This window comes from Lemur catta, chromosome 21 (assembly GCF_020740605.2).
Source record: "Lemur catta isolate mLemCat1 chromosome 21, mLemCat1.pri, whole genome shotgun sequence".
Lineage (NCBI taxonomy): Eukaryota > Metazoa > Chordata > Mammalia > Primates > Lemuridae > Lemur > Lemur catta.
The window spans coordinates 9,947,424-9,963,844 of record NC_059148.1 but is presented as its reverse complement, the minus strand read 5'-3'; the positions used below and the strand labels follow the sequence as shown (position 1 = coordinate 9,963,844).

General features: G+C 53.2%; 2 protein-coding genes and 1 gene segment (V, D, J or C); all 3 read right to left on the bottom strand.

The window, feature by feature from the left end:
- The window catches only part of LOC123625663 (immunoglobulin lambda-1 light chain-like), a 995,149-nt gene that overhangs the window by 869,772 nt on the left and 108,956 nt on the right, over positions 1-16,421 (bottom strand). The gene's annotated exons all lie outside the window — the stretch shown is intronic.
- On the bottom strand, positions 908-3,209 carry LOC123626199. Its single transcript, XM_045535101.1, has 5 exons — positions 3,098-3,209; positions 2,672-2,990; positions 2,267-2,318; positions 1,304-1,448; positions 908-1,047 (listed from the first exon to the last, which is right to left on the bottom strand). Exons 1-5 carry the CDS (start codon positions 3,141-3,143, stop codon positions 908-910), a joined length of 702 nt encoding a protein of 233 aa, XP_045391057.1. The 5' UTR covers positions 3,144-3,209.
- On the bottom strand, positions 11,050-11,615 carry LOC123626198. The segment is given in 2 exon segments: positions 11,050-11,387; positions 11,513-11,615. Coding segments are annotated over 2 exon segments (384 nt in total).

Genomic DNA, 16,421 nt, shown 5'->3' with positions numbered 1-16,421 from the left:
CTCTCACGGAATCGCTGGAGCCCATCCTCACTGGTCTCCTTCTCTGGAAAACACCCTCCACCCAGAACCCTCAGAGATCCCCAGCACAGCGCTGTCGATAGAACCTTCTGTCATGATGGGAACGCTCGTTACATGTGCTGTCCAGTAGGGGAGCCACGGGCAGCTAATGGGCACTTCAAATATGGCACATCCCACTAATGAATTGAATTTTTAAATTAGTTTCATTTAAATTAATTTCAATTAACTGCATGGGTAGCAGCTACCATATTGGAGAGTGTAGCTCTAGAGGAAAAAGCTGATCACATCTCTCCATAGTTTGCAACATCTCGTGGGTCCCCTGGGACTTCTGGATCACATCCAGACTCCTGACAATGACCTACAAGGCTCTGCATGGTCTGTGCCCTGCCCACTGCCCTGCCCGGCTGTCCGTCTGTCACACTGTTCACTTAGAGTTTTCTGAGGCCAGAGCACCTCAGGGCCTTTGCACCAGCTCTTCGTTCTGCCTGGAACACAGTTTCCCACTTCTCACTCGCCTCACAACTCCCAAATCCTGGGTCCCTGTTGGTCTTCTGTGAGGGGGCCTCCTCCATTCTGTTGGGAAGCTTTGGGTCATGGTGTTGGGCTGTGACAGTGACACAAGGTCCACATCGGCTGCCCCACACACCAGAGATGTTCCCCAGGAACTCCCAAGGATAATGAGCAAAGGTGGGCTCAGAGAGCTGAGGGACGGTGACCAGCATGAAGAGGACAGACCCTGCCATTCCCTCTGAGAATCCAGCCTTTTTAGTGTTGAAGGATATGATCTGAGGAGGCAGCGTTTTTCGTGGAAAGAACATGGGGCTTTGAATTCAGAGAGGCCTGAGGGGAGGTCCCATTTCTGCACCTCATCCACTCCTGACCTCAGGTTTCATATCAGTAAAATGGGGATAAGGGCACCTGTCCGGGCTGGGGAGGGGGTGTAACTGCGGGAGTTAGACCTTGGAACCCAGAAGGAGCTCTGCACCTGCAGCTTGTAGGACGGAGGAGGCGGGTTTTGTGGACCAGACACTGTGGTTACGGCCCCACAGCTGCAGCCTCCTCCCACAGAAATGAAGTCCGAGTTTTAGGGCTGGAAGATCAAAGTCCAGCTACTCACGGCAGAGTTAAGGAAATGGAGAGTCAGAGAGGGTGACAAGTGTGTCGGAAGTCACAGGGTGAGCAGGTGGCAACAGTGAGAATGCAAGTCCATGAATGTCCCCCGGGGAAAACTGCTCCTGAATCTGTAGGTCCAGTGGAGGGGAGGGAGCCCCCTAAGCGTGCTCACCTTTTTGAGTGGGGAACTCTGCCATCTGCTCCACAGACCTTGGGACTTGCCTGTCCTTGCCAGTGGAATCGGAGGCAAGGTGGCTCCTGTTGTCCCCAGTGGGGTGCACAGGAGCCAGTGGGCCTGGGGCCCTGCAGGGACCCTCCTACAGGAGGCAGAAGGGCTTCAGGAGGAGCAGGCAGTGTGTGACCTCCTCCATGCTAGGACGAGACTGTCCCCTGTGTGACGGGCTGCCAAAGCTCCAGGCCAGGGCGGGGCGCCTGTGGCAGTCCTGAGAAGGCCCAGGGAGGACCGGGTTGCACGGAGAGGAGGGTGGCCCAGCGGGTCCCCTGGGGACAGGCTTGCAGGGGTGCGGGTGCAGGGAGGCAGTGCAGGTCCAACCCATCCCAGGGGGCAACAGATGTCCCCACAGCCCATGTGCTGGCCCTGGGGTCTGAGCACAGGAAGGGAAGGCTTCTGCCCACGGGTGGTGGGGGTGGGGAGGGTGAGATTAGGGTGACAGGGCTTCCCCTTTCTGGATCCTTGGGAGATTCTAAAGACCCAGAAACCCAGAAGGAAAAGTGTGCAGGGATCATACAGGTCCTGCCGTGTCCTCTGTTAGGATCAAGTGCCATTTAACAACCATGTGAGAGTGTTTCAAAGGGAGTGTGTGAGTGACAGGAGCATGACATTAGAGGTCTATAAGGTACGGATCCACTTACGAACCTTAAAAACAAACCAACCACAGGTGCACAGATCAGAGGTCATCTGGGAGGGGCTTAGGGAGGGGTGGAGGGAGGATTCTAAAGGGGCAGGAGGAGGCTTTTGGGGTGAGGAGGGGTTCCTTGACTTGATTTTGGTGACAATTTCAAGGGTGCATAAATATCTCAAGACATATGAAACTGGGCACTTTCAGTATCAGTGGTCTATTGCATGTCAATTATTCCTCACTAAAAACACTTATAAGAATAGGCTGGAACAAACAGATAAAAACACACTGAGGTCAAATGAGAAGAAGATGCAGCTCTGAGAACTCCTGGGAACAGGGACAAGAGGACTATGGAGACACAGAGTTCCACACTCACAGGTGGGTCTGAGATGACACAGCTGCACCTGCCAGCTCAGCCCCTGGACCTCAGTGCAAAGAGACCCTGTGTCCCAAGCTACAGACGAGCAGGGAAAGTTGATTCCTTGGAGACCCCTTTCCCAGCCCTGGGCTGCTGTGAGTGACCCTGAGGACAGAAGGGGAGGAGGAGCCTCCTTGCCCACGTGGTGCCCGTGGATGCAGCTGGGCCCACGGTGGCAGCAGCAGAAGCCACAGGCTGGGCCTGAGCAGCAGCTGCCGGGCGTCCACCGTCCTGCGGGTGAGGAAGGGGGTTCTTGTCTCACTTCCCCGGTGGCCTGGAGCACTGTGGAGCACCCAGGCTGCTGTCATAGGACTGGCAGTAATAGTCAGCCTCGTCCTCAGCCTGGAGCCCCGTGATGGTCAGAGAGGCCGAGCTGCCAGACTTGGAGCCAGAGAATCGGGCAGGGATCCCTGAGGGTCTGTTGCTATTATCATAGATGAGGAGTCTGGGGGCCGTTCCTGGGAGCTGCTGGTACCAGTGCACATAACTACCCTTGATGTTGCTGCAGGAGATGGTGACCGTCTGCCCCGGGGCTCCAGACACCGAGGGCGGCTGAGTCAGCCCAGACTGGGCCCAGGACCCTGGAAGGGGAGAGACACAGACAGGGTGATTCTGGGTCTGGAGACAAGAGGACAGAGCAGGGCCCCATGTTGTTCCCAGGGCCCTTCCCCTGCCCAAGTCAGGTCACCTGCGCAGTGAGCCAGGAGGGTGAGGAGCAGAGGGGCCCAGGCCATGGTGGAGACTGTCCCGAGTGCTGCCTTCTGTGCCCGCAGCTGAAGCAGCTTCCCCAGGTCTGTCCTTCCCCTCTTCATCCCCTGAGAGGGGGGGCTCCCTCCATGCAAATGAGCCCCAGCTTTCTGCCCCCACCCTGGGCCCTGGTCAGGCCCCTGTGCCTGAGGGTGTCGGGGGTGGGCAGGGGCGGGGCTGTGTGGTCCCAGGGGGTGGGGAGGTCACAGCTGTGCCCTGAGCAGAGGGCACCAGGCAGGGCAGGTGGCTGGTCCCAGCTCTGATCACCCCCAGGCCCTGAGGAACAAGCCCTGAGTAGCCCCTGGTGTCCAGTCCCAGACACACAATTCTGTGACATTGTGACTAGGGCCCCCAGAGCCAGTCCTGCCTCCCCACTGCTCCGTCCACCTTCCCTGCTTCAGGCCAGGCCAGGCAGCCACTCCTGTGGCCTCGCCAGTCCCTCAGTGCAGTCCTCACGCCCTACTGGGCTCCTCAGTGTGACCCTGTCCCCACTTCCCCGAGCTGTCCCTTGGGCAGGACTGAGGTGGGGTCTCTCTGCACAGTCCTTGTAGGTCAGGATCAAGTGGAGAGCAGGGACCGACCCCCATGGACTCACTTCCCCAGCCGTGGGGGCTCCAGGTCCCTTCCTCATATGTGGTCCCTCCCTGGTGGCCAGAGCTGTCCTTCCTCCTGGATCCCCCAGTGCTGAGGACGAAGAAGCTCCCGTCCCTAGTGATGGGGAGGGGATGGGGAGAAGCCCTCGGGGGCGTTCCTAGAGTATTAATTTGGGAAAATCTCTGTTCTGTGTCTAATTTCCACAGATTTGAAACAACAGTCACCTGGATACCTGTCCAGTGTGTCTCTCCCAGGAATCCACCCTCCAAGCCCCCAAATCGGGGAGCGGGGGCCACGGCAGCTGCCTGTGCAGCATTTTGCTAAGACCAAAAATGGCGACACGCTCAGTATTTGAAGACGGGAAGAGTTAAGGGTTTAAATTGCTTGGACCAGTGTGTGGTCCCAGGTGAGCCTGATGTGTTTCAGTTCTTACAGCAGCCGGTCCGAACAGGACGTTTAGAGAATAAAGGTAAATGGTTCATGTTCAGTAATGGGTGCTCTGGGGGGGGTTAACACTGAGAGAAATGGTTAATCTCTCATGGATGATGACATCTACGGTGCAATATATTTAAAAACTATCGGCATAAGAAAAAAAAAGAAATAAAGGATGATCTCACCTACAAAAACAAAATAAGAACTAAACGTATATATGACTGCAAAATTTCTGGCCTTATAGGCCCTCTTAACAAATGTGTGTTTGGGACGTTTTGGAGTGTGGAGAGGAACACAATGATTGCTTTTTTGATGTTTATGGGGAGCGTGTCACTAGCCAGTGGCAGTCCCATTAAATGTTAAATGTGGTATTTAGTACGGAAGAGTGAGATCTACTGGAGCCATGTAAATGAAACCAGGCTGTGTAGTTAACAAAATATACATGTACACCGTATTTTGGGTTTGCAACTCAAGTATGTCATTATTTGAATTTTTTTTCTTTTTCAGCTGTTTTTTAAACCGTATTTTATGTTCAGTTTTTAAAATATTTACTGTGTTTAAAAATATGAGGCAAAATCAAGTTCTATGTTTTTATCAAGTGGAGACATCACTACTGTGCTCGCAGCCCCTGTCGTCTTGTCGTGTCCTCTGCGATGGTGCAGCTCATGTTCACGGTGAATTTTGTTTCCTGTTTCTCCCACTGAGTGGACAGGGATTCACCCAGGCTGAGGTGCCTCACACAGGACAAGGCTGCCCACGTCCCCTCCCAGCCCAGGGCGGCTCGCTCTGTAGTGCCCCTGAGCTCTCAGGCTGGGGGCAGAGGGAGGAGCAGGGCCACGGCTGACTCCCCGGTCCAGCCCCACCCTGGCTCCAGCACCCTGGCCTCAGCACTTCCAGGGGAGCTGCTCTGGTTCACCAGGGCAAGGCGCTTCCTCTCTGGCTGGGCCTGATCTGCTGAGGCTACTGGGGAGGCAGGCGGGGACAGGCCACCTGTCACCAGGGTGAGTCATGGAGGGTGGGGAGATGGGAAGGGAGAGTGGAATCCACTTTAGGAGAGCCTGGGGAGAGACGGAAATGTCCAAAATCCACATGCCACACTCCATACATTCCATATAGACAGGATCGTGATAATTTGTAATTTTTTGTCAGAGCAGAAGACAAATCCAAAGCTTATAGATTCATGATCCTTTAGGACAGCTCATGTCCAACAACAGTAAATAATAGCTTCAAATTTCCTGTCCTGTGGTTCCGTATCTATCATCTATCTATAACTACATATATGCACACTTAAACTTATAGAATTCATATGTAAATTATTTACCTTCTGACTGGTCTACTCAATAACATATGAATTGAGTAATTATTCTGACATATGGTAATGCTATATTTGCATGAGAGGCATATATTTAACTTTTTAAGGATTATGCTCTGACCCATTGGAGGTTATTCACTAATATGCTCAAGAACATTCTTCCTTCCTGAGCTGTGTACACTGTTGTGCCTGAGAAGTGAATTCTTTGAAATCAGGGATTTATTTTCTTGGATCCTGGAGTGATTGCTAAAATGTACTTGAACTCTGCCTTGCTGATTCCATATTTCTATAGTGACACCTCTGCCCCGTGACAATGGCTGTAGAGGAATGTTGGGGTCATTGGCTGATTGGTGGAAAATGAGCCATGGACAGGGCTGAGGATATGAGAGAGAGTTTAGAATTCTGGAAAGAGTGGATCTAGGTTTGAGAATATTACATGATGTTACTGGGTAGAGACAGTATATTCTAGAATCAGGCTGTGAAGGAGAGAGAAAGGTAGGGGGACCAGGAGTGATCAATCACGGCCCTAATAGTGGCCTTTGTGTCCCGGAAGGGGCAGAGCCACAGCTGACTCCATGTCACACTGACGCTGACCCCAGATCCCTGTGACCAGGACCGCATGAGGTGGAGACTCTTAACAGCGACACAGAGGTGACCTGGGCGGCAGTAGCCCAGGATGGGAGCAGAAGGAGGCCCCAGCTGGAGGGTGTGGACAGATGGCGAGGTGTCCCTGCTTGCCCCTGAGGCTGGTCCTCACCTGAGGGAGGCCAGGTGGAGGGCAGGTGTGAGGTGAGGGGGGGCAGTGACCACTAGTGTGGCTTCTTGAACTTCTTTCCCTTCGTACTGGCTCTGGGGAGAGGAGGCCATCAGGAGGCTGTGTATCTGCTCTCCACCCCTCCCGAGGCCACCTGAAATTCAGACCGATGGCTCCTGGGTGGGAGTGGGTGTGACTGGCTCTGGAATTGACCTGCTGAAGGAAGAGCAGAAAGGTCAGGGAGCCTGAGCTGCAGCTTTGTGTGATGGGAACAGCCTGGCCTGTGTCCCTGCCCAGGTCCCAGCATCTAAGGGACAACACCCAACATGGACTAAGGGTGAACGTGGAAGGCAGAGTGATGCACATGGTGGGGCCACTTGGGCAAACCTGCTGTCCTCCTCCTCTCCTGTCAGGACCCCAGATCCCCCAGCCATGAGGTCAGGATGTGACTGACACCAGCTGCACCTCCAAAGATGGCCATGTAGTCCTCAAACCAATCAGATAGTCCCCCATGGTCACCGTGGTGGTATCGGGGAGACGGTGCAGGGATCTGGTCCAGGTGTTCTGAGGCCGGGATTCCTGGTCATGGCTCAGGGAGGGGAGGACTCACTCATTCTGGAGGGTTTGTGTCCAGAAGTGAAACCTGGAATGGAGGGATATTTTGTCACCATGTGGGGATTCACCCTGGGGAGAACACAGGTCATGGAGAAGGGACATATCAAATATATCTCAGATTGGGATTCCCCCCTTGTTATCTGGAGAGAATAAGCCCCTGTGACTCCTCTGAATGAGGCTGGGAGGCTGTTGTGGACTTTTCCATCCTGGCAATGAGCTTGGGGCTCCCCAGTCCCCTGTGCAGTGAATGAGAAGGGGAAGGAGAGGAGCCCAGGCCATGGTGAGACCCCCCCAGAGCTGGGTCCTGAGGACTCAGTGAGGCCTGGGCCCCCCAAGTCCCTCTTACCCCTCCAGCAGTCCAGGGGTAAAGAGAGACCCTTCATGGAAGCCAGACACCCCTGGGCTCTCCCAGCTCCACCCTGAGCCCTGCCTCTGACCCCTGCCTGGAAAGCTGACCCTGGGAGTGGTAGGTCTGGGCAGGGCTGTTCCCTAGGGACCAGTGAGGACACAGCTGCTGGCCCAGTGAGCAGGGGGCAGAGGGCTCCCGACCTGGGCCAGGTGGGGCTCCCAGATGGGACCCACAGCACAGGCCTCAGGGAGAGTATGGGGCAGTCCCCGGCTGCCCAGAACCCAGACACACTCATGTGTCCTGTCTGCTCGACTGTGCACCTTGTCCTCCCCAAAGGGATGTAGCTGGACAGTGTCCCTGGCCCCACACACCTTAGTCTCAGGGCTCCACACAGTCCTGGGAGGTCCTGACAGCTGCAGTCACTTCCCATCACAGCTCAGCGAACACACTGATGCTCAGAACACCCCCCCCCAACTTTCTGAGGGTTCCCAGCTGGCAGGACCAGACACACTCACCCTCTGAGTTTCCCCAAATCATTTTTTTCTTCTTAGTTACCCACAAAAATAAGTGTCAAATATTTGTCCAGAAAATTTAGACTCCAATGTTCATCTTTCACATGGGTTAAAAGAATCCATCCAAATCTCTAACGAGACACGTGGTGTCATCTTGGATGTCTACGTGTTTCAGGCCCCAAGTCTTGCCAACCATACTTCCATGTTGACCTTAAATTGTTCCTTCTCCTTCCTCTTCCATATCACAGATACAGTAAAAGACATCATTGTTTCCCCATGACATGTTGCCTTTGTCACCAAACTAATCTCCTTGCTCAGGGATTGCTTCCACCCATTCTCCATGGTGACATTTTCATTACAAGTGCCAGATGGGGTTGAACATCAGGGACTCCCTATAGCCTGTAGGGTCAACTGCACACTTCTTAGGATGTGTCAGCTTAGTGATCTGTCCCCATCATTGTTTTACCCCGTTCAGACTTATCTCAAGCTGCTTCCCCTGACCCTGTCTACATGTGAGCCCAGTGCAGGTTCCTGTAATTACTAGATTGAACAACGAAATTTTATTGTCATCTATTCTTGGCAAATGCTGTTAGCAGTACCTGAAGCATCATCTCCTCATCCGTCCTCCTAGTTCACTTGCATGAACCCTAAATAGAACATATTTGTTAACACCCCTTGGGGTCAGGCTTCTGTGCCCTAAATCCTTCCCCAGCACAAACCCACTCCGGGGAGTTACCTGTGGACATGTTGTCATGGGGACCTTTAATCTCCTCCCACAGCACAGTATGTGGCCTGGGAGGGACAGGAGGACATGGGGCTGCAGAGGCACAAGTGAGCAGACTGGTGTTCTGAAGACCAAAGAAGGAAGCTGTGTTCGGTCATCACTGTCACTGTGATGGGGGTGACAGGAGGGGCCTGTCCACGTTGTAATGGTGGACAATCCTCAGAACTGATCACCACATGGAACTGATAGGTTGTTAGGAAGCAGTCAGGTAAGTGAATGGTCTTTTAGCTCCTCCAGGCATTATGTGTCCTGAGTTCTTTATGGAAACAAGTCCTAGGTGAGTTGTCCATGTACAGACTCTCTGTTCTTTCTCTGTGTTAGTAACAATATGTGTAATGTCTATCGTCAGACACACCCTGCAAAGATTTACAATTGTGCTGCATATAAATACTTGTTAATTGTTTGAGATGTAATTCTAGTGACTCTTAACTTCATTCGTGTTGTTTTGTTCATCCCAAGTTAAAAGAGATGCTTTAGTTAAGAGGCCTTAAAACTCCCACGAGTGCCCACCAGGAACCCAGGCCCTGTCTCCCCACAGGTGTGTCGGCCACTCCTGGGGCAGGGAATAGGCTGGAGGAAGAGCACAGGTGTGTGTCTCATCTCCCCAGGGCCCACCCGGTGCAGTCATCAAAGCTGTCGTCCTCTTCGGAACAGAGAAGACCGGCGCCATCCTCAGGTTGGAGCCCAGAGATGGTGGCAGAGGCCACACAGTCTGTCCTGGAGCCAGGGAGTCTCCCTGAGGGCCCAGCAGGTCAGTTGTCCCTGAGGATCAGAAATTTGTGGACATGTCCCGGGTGCTGCTTCTGCCAAGCTGTGTGCTGGTTGACAACGTCTTGTTGATTCCAGCGCTGGTGACTGTGACCATCTGTTCTGGGGACGTGGTTACTGAGAGAGGCTGAGTCAGCACTTCTTGGGCCACAAATACTGGCAGGTGGAGACACAGAGAGGACAGTGAGCCCAGTGCGTGGGGAGGGGAGCAGAGGGGCATTGAGGCCCCCCATGGAGTCTTCCACCCAGGGCAGGTGTGTGCTCACCAGGCAAGGTGGGGTAACACAGCCTGGCCCTTGGTAGCTGAGGATCCAGGGAGGTCCTGACAGCTTCAGTCACACCCATCACAGCTCAGCAAACGCACTGATGCTCAGGTAACTGCCCAACTTCTAAGGGTTCCCCAGCTGGCAGGGCCAGACACACTCACCCTCTCACACAGCCCCACAGCGCCCCCTTCTGGACCCCTGTCACTGGGCATCACCAGGACACACACCTGCTGAGCTCCCCTGAGGATGCACAGGTGTCCTTGGTTGTGCTGTGCAGCTCACCAGATGCAGGTGCTCAGGGAGCAGTTGGGGACACCAGCGAGGCTGTGATTAGAGACTATGGGACCATCTGATGATCAGAGAAGCAAGCACATGGTTCTTATTGATACTTAATTTTACAACAGAAATCAAAAGCTAACATTTACAGACCTCATCTGTTCCCCAGTACGCGTCTTCATATTACTGAGAAGGTGGCAAACCGTCACCTTTGTTCAAGGAGACGTCATCAGTTTTTTTGTGGAATAGGTCCCTGTTTTCCATTTTCAATGTCATTTCTCTCACCTCAGTTACGACAGCTTTAAAAATAATCACTATTTTTGTGCCAGTATGAAAGTGACCAGTATAGATATTTCTTGTAAATACAGTCATGCAATATCTAGCTCATTTTTATTTCTTTCAGTGAGCATAATTTATGAAGGGCCACCTATATGGAGCATGTATCAGCACTTCATACATGTTTATGGCTGAATAATATCACCCCGCATGGGTGATGGATCTATTATGTGCCCCTGTACGTTGAACAATGATAAAAACAACCACGTGCTCTCCTAGTCACGGCTACCCATCGTATCGCAGACTCTGCTGGGGCTTCTGCAGCGTTAGGTAACTCAGTCTCTGGTGTCATGTTGCCCAGAATATCATTAGCCATCTAAACAGCCATTTGTAGTCTGCGTGGTTATTTTTATTATCACATGAGAACCAGAAACTCAGAGATAAGAAGTCCAGCCTTGTGTCCAGCTGAATGGCCTGAAGGGGATTCAAAGTCAAGGGTTTCCAAAGGCTGCAGACATGCCCTGTGACCGAGTGCTTTCAGCCTGGGTTGGCTTCTCCCTCCAGGCAGGGGATATTTATTTAGTGGTGTCTGGAGACACTTTTATCTTCATAAGTGAGCGGGAGGGTGTTTATAGAATCTACTGGATAGAGGCCAGGGATGCTACTATACATATTACAATGTGTAGCATTCCCATAACCACAAAATATTAATAGTGTTGCATTTCAGAAACTCTGTTTTAAACCACGCATATACCCTGTGAATTGATTATAATGATATTCGATGACCAGCCTTCAAGATATGGAAGGACAAATTGGTATTTTGTAAAGAAAATAGAGCAAGTTGTGAGCAGACACACAAAACTGAAGCATCCAGGAGGGACAGGGAAGAGCTGCACACCTGGTGGCAACAGGCTGAGGGCAGAGCCAGGGCAAAGATGCTCTGGGGTTTCTTCTCTCACTTCCCCATGGTCTGGAGCACTGTGTGACTAGCACTGCTATCATAAGACTGACAGTAGTAATCGGCCTCGTCCTCAGACTGCAGCCCAGAGATGGTCAGGGAGGCAGAGTTGGAGGAGCTGTCGATGGAGCCAGAGAACCGATCAGGGACTCCAGAGGGTCTTTCATCATCCTTGTAGATCACAGTGGTGGGGGCACTGCCCGGGCGCTGCTGGTACCAGCTCACGTAGTAGTCCCCAATGCTGTCACTGCTGTGGGTGCAGGAGATGGTGACCTTCTGCCCTGGAGTCCCCGACACAGAGCTGGGCTGAGTGAGGACAAAGTTGGCCAAAGACCCTGCATAGCGGGAGAGACACAGAGATCAGTGAGAACAGACCAGACCCTGTTTCCAAAGAAGAGGGAGAGGCCATCACCCCAGGTGACATCCAGGAGCCCTCCCTGAGTTCCCTGCGGGCAGCCACCTGTGCAGTGAGCGAGGAGGGTGAGGAGGAGCGGAGCCCAGGCCATGGTGGGGACACCCCAGGCTCTGCTTCCTGAGCCCACAGCCAGGACTGAGTGCACCAACCCTCCTTATCTGTCACCTTGGCTTCAGGGTGGGAGGTCTCCATGCAAATTTCTTCCTTTCTGGAAGCTGCACAAGCCCCACCTTAGACTTCACAGTAGCTGTGGCTGAGAGGCGGAGACACTGTCCCAGGGGGAGGGCTCCACCACACAGAGGACACAGGGACACCTGCAGGTGGGGCGGGGAGACAGCTGAGGCCCTGGGGAGCCTGAGCAGGTGCTGAGACCACAGCGCCCTCTGGTGGCCGCGGGAGGCACGGCGGCCCTGGGCAGGGGCTGGTGCTCAGGGCTCCCGCCCTCCCCGCCCCGCACCCCTCACAGTTCCAGCCACTGTCCCAGGGTCTCTGCTCAGCGTCCTCTGCTCCCTGCGCTTAAACCTCCAAATCAGTCCAGTTGGTCCAAGGGCCACTACTCTGGTGAAGACACTCTGATTCCCTTTCTGTCACTGGCGGTGTGGACGTCACAGCAGAACGGGCTGCGCAGAAGGAAAGGGAGGGGAGGGCTCCGCCTTGTCCAGGGGGGACCGCGTGACCCGGGCTGCGAGCCCCGCACTGAAAGGCCTGGGGACGAGGGAGCAGCGCTCTGATCCGGTGCAGATTCCACCGTGAGACGCCGTGAGAGCAGAAGGACCCCGAGGGGCAGGGAGGGGAGGGCCCAGGCGCGAGTCAGGGGACAGTTTCATCAGAGCCCTTGGCCGGCGAGTGCCACGAAGGCCGCGGGGAGCGTCGCAGAGCAGGTGGGTGGGAAGCAGGTCTGGAGAGAGACTCTGCACGGCTGGCGATCGACGGCTGTCTGGGCGAGGGAAGGTCAGGGTCGGTGTCAATGTGAGGGGCTCGTGTGAAGGTCAGTCGGGTGTCACGGCTGCCGTCCTAGGACACAGTATGTAGAGCCTGTTTTGGGTCCTGGGATGAAAGTTTGCTTCTTTCAGTTGGGACAACTGGGTAACAGGCAGTGGAGCAGGTGACAATGTGCAAGCACAGCTCTGCAGTCGCTCGCCGTGGGCTGTGCTGTCTCAAGGGTGCGCTGTGTGTGGACAGTGAGTTGGAGGATGGAGACGGAACCTCAGGCGCCTCCATTGCCTCTGTGGGGACAGAAAGACACTGAAGCTACTTTTGTGTTAAAAAAAAAACAACTTTCATTTATTTATACGAGAAGCCATGCAAGCACGTGTGAAACAAACACTCATGAAGCACGTCGTCTCCTCTGCCCGGTGCCAGCGGAGCTGGGGGACCCGACGCTGTGCTGTGTTCGCGCCAGTGTCTGTGGGGGGTGAGGATGGAGAACCTGCTGCCAGCGCTCCCAAGTCTGGAGGATTTGGCCCCTGGAGGCAGCGTCAGCGTCCCCGTCCCTCTCAGGTCCCTCTGCCAGTTGACTGTGTCACACTTTCCCCTCCAACCTCTGACATCACCCAGCACATCCACCCTGTATTTGATGCTGGTTCATCTTTTGTTTGACAAAGTTGAGGACATAAATAGATAATTTTCACAAACTTTTGTACACATCTGGAACTGTGGGATCTTGTGGAGGTGGGAAGACAGACTTCATCCAACATCACTTGTTCGTGATTTTAAATGCATGTTACACCTGGTTTTGCCATGTTTTCCCCATATTTCAATATCTACAAGTTTACTCCGAGATGTCTTCCCATAATTCAATATCTGTTTACTCCAATATATTTATAAATTTATTTTATACATTCATCTGCTCCTTTAATAAATCGTTTTCAATTACGTTTTTACATGTTTGTAGAAAGCGTTGAGTATTTACCTTTTGAAAGGGTTACAGGCTCCAAAGATGCATAAGTTTTCAAATAAAGGAAGGACATTTAAAATGCGAGTTAATGTCTAGGATGGCATATACTGTCTACATAAGTGAGGATGTATGCAAAGACAAAAGTGCATGGATTTATTCCAGACTGATTTTTTTTTTTCTTTTTTTGAGACAGAGTCTCAGTTTGTTGCCCGGGCTAGAGTGAGTGCCGTGGCATCAGCCTAGCTCACAGCAACCTCAAACTCCTGGGCTTAAGCGATCCTCCTGCCTCAGCCTCCCGAGTAGCTGGGACTACAGGCATGAGCCACCATGCCCGGCTAATTTTTTTGTATATATATTTTTAGTTGGCCAGATAATTTCTTTCTATTTTTAGTAGAGACGGGGTCTCACTCTTGCTGAGGCTGGTCTCGAACTCCTGACCTCGAGCGATCCACCCGCCTCGGCCTCCCAGAGCTAGGATTACAGGCGTGAGCATGTCAGTGAATGCTCAGGTGTGAAGGTGGCCATGGGTCATGTGTGTGTCTGCCCCACCTCCACCCTCCTTGGATGAGGGAGGAGAGAAATAAGGACACTGGGGAGGACACTTGGTATCCTCCATGACATTGATTCCCGCGGGAGGGACACCTTATCTGTGTGGGGTAGATGTCCAGTCCCTGTGTCTTCTCCACAGAGCAGAGCCAGCCTCTGCCTTCTGTCCTGGACACAGTCAGTGTGGCACTGAGGTCGCTATGAGAGGAGAAGCAAAGACAGAAAAGAGGAGGAGACGCGTTCAGAGGGGCGGGGAGGAATGTGGTCCTGGCAGGGCTGTGTCTGGGGAACCTGACCAAGGAGAGCGGGCTCCACCAGGGCCCAGGGGAAGTCAGGACGCTCTTCGTGTGCCTCAGAGTGACAAGTGTGTTAGGGCTGGGAGGAGCTGGTGAATGACCCTGAGGGACAGGAGCTCAGAGGTTTGGGGTCCCCAGGGGAGGCAGAAAAGGCAACATGGGGAGGACCAGGGGAGGGAGGAGCACCCCGGCAGAGAGGAAGCCACCATGGGATCTGCACAGAGAGCCCTGCCCTCCAGGGGAGCCTCGGGGACCTGCAGAAGGGGATGGAATGAATGGCTGGGAGTGTGAGGGAGCTACAGGCACAGAAAACCTGTGGGAAGACTGACACAGTCATAGCACAGTCTCATGTCAGTTCAGTGAAGCCTCTGTGGGCTCTCGTGCCTCTATGTGTCACCTACTCTATGACTTGCAATGTGGGAAAGTCCCACACCCTTCATCCTCTCAGGAACCTAAAGATACTCTTTCCCTCAAAATGTCCCTGTCTCCACCTGTCCTCCCTGTTCTCAGGTCACTCTGGGCAGGGACCTGACTGTGCTGACTGACTTTGCTGCTGCTGCTCAGGTCTTCACAGTGGGAGCAGGTGGCAGCTCAGGAACTGCACACGGGCTGGGGGTGGGGAGGGTGGTCACCTCATTGGTAGTGGGGACAGGAACCTGCCTCTGAGCTGCACTTGCCTGGCTCACAGTGTTGTCATGTGGAGTGTATATGACATGTGAATGTCCGTGGAGCCCTGTGGGGACACCCAGCACAGCCTCCTGGGCTCCACACTGTTGACAGGGGACACCTGAGTCTGTCCTGTCCTTCTTGGTGGGTGGAGTCACCTCATGCAGATATAACCCTGCCATGCTCTTCTCCACCCCGTGGTGGGACTCTGGCCTGGACAGAGGGTCTGTTTGGGTGGAGAAGGAAGAGATGGCCTGAGTCACCCCCATGGGCTGAGGGAAGCCCATGGACCCGTGTCTCCCTGGGGTGGAGCTGTCCCTCCTGCACCAGAGTCCCACACCCATGGGGTCATCACACCCAGTCCCACAAGTGGAGGTTCAGCCATTTCTCTAGTGAGGACTTAATGGTCTTTCTCTCTCTCTCTCTCTCTCTCTCTCTCTCTCTCTCACACACACACACACACACACCCCTGACCCACTACGCCCCATCCTGCCCACAGACTCACAACTCTCTGCTCATTCGCACAGCACCACTGAGCCCTCCTGGCAGATGAAGCTGCTTCTGACCCTTTTCCCACCTGGGGAAAGGTAGTGCGGGGTGCTGGAGCCTTTGCTCCCCAGGGTCCCTCGTGTGGGGTCACCATGGAGTGCAGGGATCCACAGTTGGCCTTCTGCATCCCCACCCTTGTACTCGCCACCCCCTGCAGGGACATCAGTGACCAGACTGGCAGGTCATGGTTTCTACTCTCAATTAGGCTTTCCACACACTCTGCTCACACCTTCATAATGTCCCTCTTTATTGAATTTGTGTCTGTTTATATGATTTTTGAGTGCATCAGCCTTTCCTGCAGGATCCCTAATTAACACTCCCAATCATGTGTGGATGACAAACAAACTAATTTGTGCAAATAAATTAAATGTACCATGAAAGACTCATAATTGTCAATGCACTTGTTTCCATTGGAAAGATTCTGTGTCCTGAGCAACGAACAGCTGTCAACATACAGGTGACAAGACTCAGAATGTCGTATTAGCCACGGTGTAGACATCCTGGAGGTGGAACAGAGGTTCCATGGAAGCGCTGCGGCCTCTCACAATGGGGCAAAAATGCCTGAAGTTTTCACCACAGATTCTGGCTGTTGCCACAGCAATGAGAGCCCAGTGACCTCATGGGATGGTCCTCGGGCTCTGACCACGATGTCAGCCAGAAAGGGTGAATTTTTCTTCTTTCAAGAGAGAGACGTCAGTGCCAGAGGGCGTTAGCACACTTGGATAAACAGGCAATATTTCAATATCATCCTGAAGACATTTTTTTCCTTTGTGAGAATTTAGAAACATTGAATGGAAAATTCAGAGTAGAGCCTTTTTGAAGCCAAAGGTGCTTCCAAGTAGAGTGTGCATGTACCCCAGTTATTTTCAAATTTCAAAATTGCATATGATGACACCCTGAGCAGACTGAGGTTTTTGTCCCACTTCCCCATCTGCCTGTGTCACTGTGAGAGGCACTGCTGTCCCATATGACACAGTAATAGTCAGCCTCGTCCTCAGGC

Bases quoted from the DNA above. Each gene is read 5' to 3' on its own strand.
- LOC123626199 (XM_045535101.1), bottom strand. From the start codon at position 3,143: ATGGCCTGGGCCCCTCTGCTCCTCACCCTCCTGGCTCACTGCGCAG. The intron at 2,319-2,671 runs GTGAGACAAGAA...CCCTGTTCCCAG, and splicing joins TGCTCCAGGCCACCGGGGAA to GAGTTCTCAGAGCTGCATCT. The intron at 1,048-1,303 runs GTGAGCACGCTT...CCGTAACCACAG, and splicing joins AGAGTTCCCCACTCAAAAAG to TGTCTGGTCCACAAAACCCG.